The 2500-nt window shown below is 38.4% G+C and overlaps 1 protein-coding gene across 1 annotated transcript in view; it reads left to right on the top strand.

The window, feature by feature from the left end:
- The window catches only part of LOC101862573 (chitin synthase chs-2), a gene marked incomplete in the record, with an annotated part of 89177 nt that extends 86824 nt beyond the window's left edge, over nucleotides 1–2353 (top strand). The window contains 3 exon segments of the mRNA XM_013081678.2: nucleotides 675–821; nucleotides 1316–1471; nucleotides 2324–2353. Coding sequence (XP_012937132.1) covers nucleotides 675–821; nucleotides 1316–1471; nucleotides 2324–2353 — 333 coding nt within the window.
- Nucleotides 2354–2500: the final 147 nt, after the last annotated feature.

The following is a 2500-nucleotide window of genomic DNA, read 5'->3' as shown; positions in this document are numbered from 1 at the left end:
GATTTTCCTCAATATGTAAACTTTGGCTTCACAAGCATTAGTAATGTATACCAAGAACATATTATTAATACCACACTAGATCCTTTTTGAGGCAACTCTAAGATCCGTCAAGATGAAGAGTTACCTGCTTTTTTAAAAATGTCAACAGTTTTGAGCTTTCAAAATGCAAAAGATTCCATATAGTTCAACTGAGTCATTTAGGCATAGTTTATGATTTGACCATCACATTCATACATAAATCTGACAAAACAATTTTAGTGACGAAAGAACAAGTTTGGAAATATCATTTTTTTATTTGAAAAAAAAGGTGTTTTCTCTACCTTGTAGCATATTATAGTACAAACCTGGTTGGTAGCCTATAGCTTTGAAAGCAAAAAAGTAGATACACTTTTGCTACACGTATAAACCACTCTAATAGGTCTAATAAGTATCAAGCAAATATTAATGCAGCGCACACAATAAAAATAATAAATGTATTTTGGTAAACAAAATTTCAAGTAATTCAGATCAATGTGTTAAATAGATCAATAACACAAACACGTTATTTGACCGTTTAGATACAAACTAGTGTTATGACTGGCACTTTTAAAGGTAGAAAAGTACACGCAAAACTTGCTTATCTTATTTTCATTCAATGATTTATGATTTCTCTCTGGCGTATATATTTTTTCCAGGTGAAGGAAGATCTGCTGGAACTTCGTAACAAGACGTGTCTTGCATTCTTCCTGATCAACAGTTTCTTTGTCGCTCTTGTGTTGATGCTGCAGCAAGTTGCTCAGGAAACACCCAACCTTTCCATTGAGATCGACTGTCACATAGATGTGAGCCTGCCATTATTTATGGAAGAAAGCAAGACTGTGTGTGTGGGGGGGGGGGGTAGGGTGAAACTGTAGTGCCATGATTTTAAAAGGCGCGGTCAGATAAAGAGTAGAGGTGCATGGCGGGGAAGAAAGGGAGGGAGGGGGGAGTATGTTGATCTCAGTTAGGAGGGAGGGGTGAGTAGGTGTAAAGGGGGGAAAAGTTGGGCAGCGGCTTGGGTGGTTACGTTGTAAATTTTAGTTCTATGAAATGGGGCTCATCAATATTGATGCCAGATAGGGTTTGATTTGAGCCCAGGTTCCACATCCACTTAGATTCTCTAAGGTTGAGATTTTCTTTTGTAGGTTTTTTTAACAATCTCTCTACCCTGAAGCTGCATGACAGTGTCATCATCAAGCGAGCAAGAGCAATACTAATAGCAACAAGAGTAGCTTAATCGTAATAAGTATTTCTGTGCCTCCTTCACCACCCCCCACCCCTTACACAAACACACCAGGTGAGGACCGCTGGCTATGTACTCTCCTCCTACAACAAGGCTACCGCGTTGAATATTGTGCCGCCTCTGACTCGTTCACATACGCCCCTGAAGGGTTCTTCGAGTTCTACAACCAACGCCGTCGCTGGGTACCCTCAACAATGGCCAACGTTCTTGGTGAGTACCACAGACTTATATTATACTATCCTTGACCGTGCGCTCCTGTCGTAATTCCTGTTGACTATGGAGGGCACCATTTTACTCGATTTAGAACCAAAGGGCAAGGGAGAAACATTTGCCCACACTCGACTAAAGCGAGACTTGTAGTTTTGCCTTTCATTTGAGTTTCCACGAAGTCTTTTATAGAGCGTCCAGAGTGGTGGCCATGACAGTGCCTAGACTAGTATATTATTATTTTACTTCAGGTGTTATACGGTGAGTTCCAAGATTTTGCCAAGAGCCCCCCCCCAAAAAAAAAATTTAAAAAAATCAAATCGCTTATTAGCAAACGTACATTTCATTTCCAGTGCGCTACAGTCTGAACCATTGGTAATATGCATGTTTATAGAGGCACCAGCCTTCCATATCTCGGTACTGTTTTAACTAATAGTTTTTTGCATTTCTAAAGGTCTTTCATCAGCAGGATACCGGCTTTATTTCCCCCAAAACAGGTTAGAAAAATGTGAAGCTAAAATTGAGTAAAAGGAGGTGACTTACTTGTGCTCCTACCATTAACATTTCCTTTAAAATAGAAAATAATGAAACAACTCTGAAAATAACAATAAAAAAAGAGCAGTCAAGAAACAAAATCACAACAACCAAATCACTAATGAAAAATACTAGTCAAAATACATGAAACCACTCATGTTTGCCATTGTTACCTTAAGTCTGTTAATTTAGCGCCTACATGTATTATCATCCTGAACTACTGTGTGGATGACTCTGGTTCCTCTGATAAGAAATATTAAAAATTTTTGGTAACTTGGAGAGGTTTCTTAGGTCTCTAACTATTTGTGTTTATGGTATCAGGTTCCACCTTTTAAAGAACTCTGTGAGTGATGAAAAACTAGACCCTCAGAAACTCCGAGTATAAAACCATAAAGATAAAGACCAAACAATGGCTTTACGCACCTTGTAAGCTAGTATTTTTAAAACAAGGGTTCAAGTGAAGAGGAAACATTTTTCTTTATATTGTTTTGTTTGTGT

This window comes from Aplysia californica, unplaced genomic scaffold, assembly GCF_000002075.1.
Source record: "Aplysia californica isolate F4 #8 unplaced genomic scaffold, AplCal3.0 scaffold00141, whole genome shotgun sequence".
In the NCBI taxonomy this organism is placed as follows: Eukaryota; Metazoa; Mollusca; class Gastropoda; order Aplysiida; family Aplysiidae; genus Aplysia; species Aplysia californica.
Note: the sequence above shows the minus strand (reverse complement) of the source record. Positions and strands in the feature narration are given on the sequence as shown.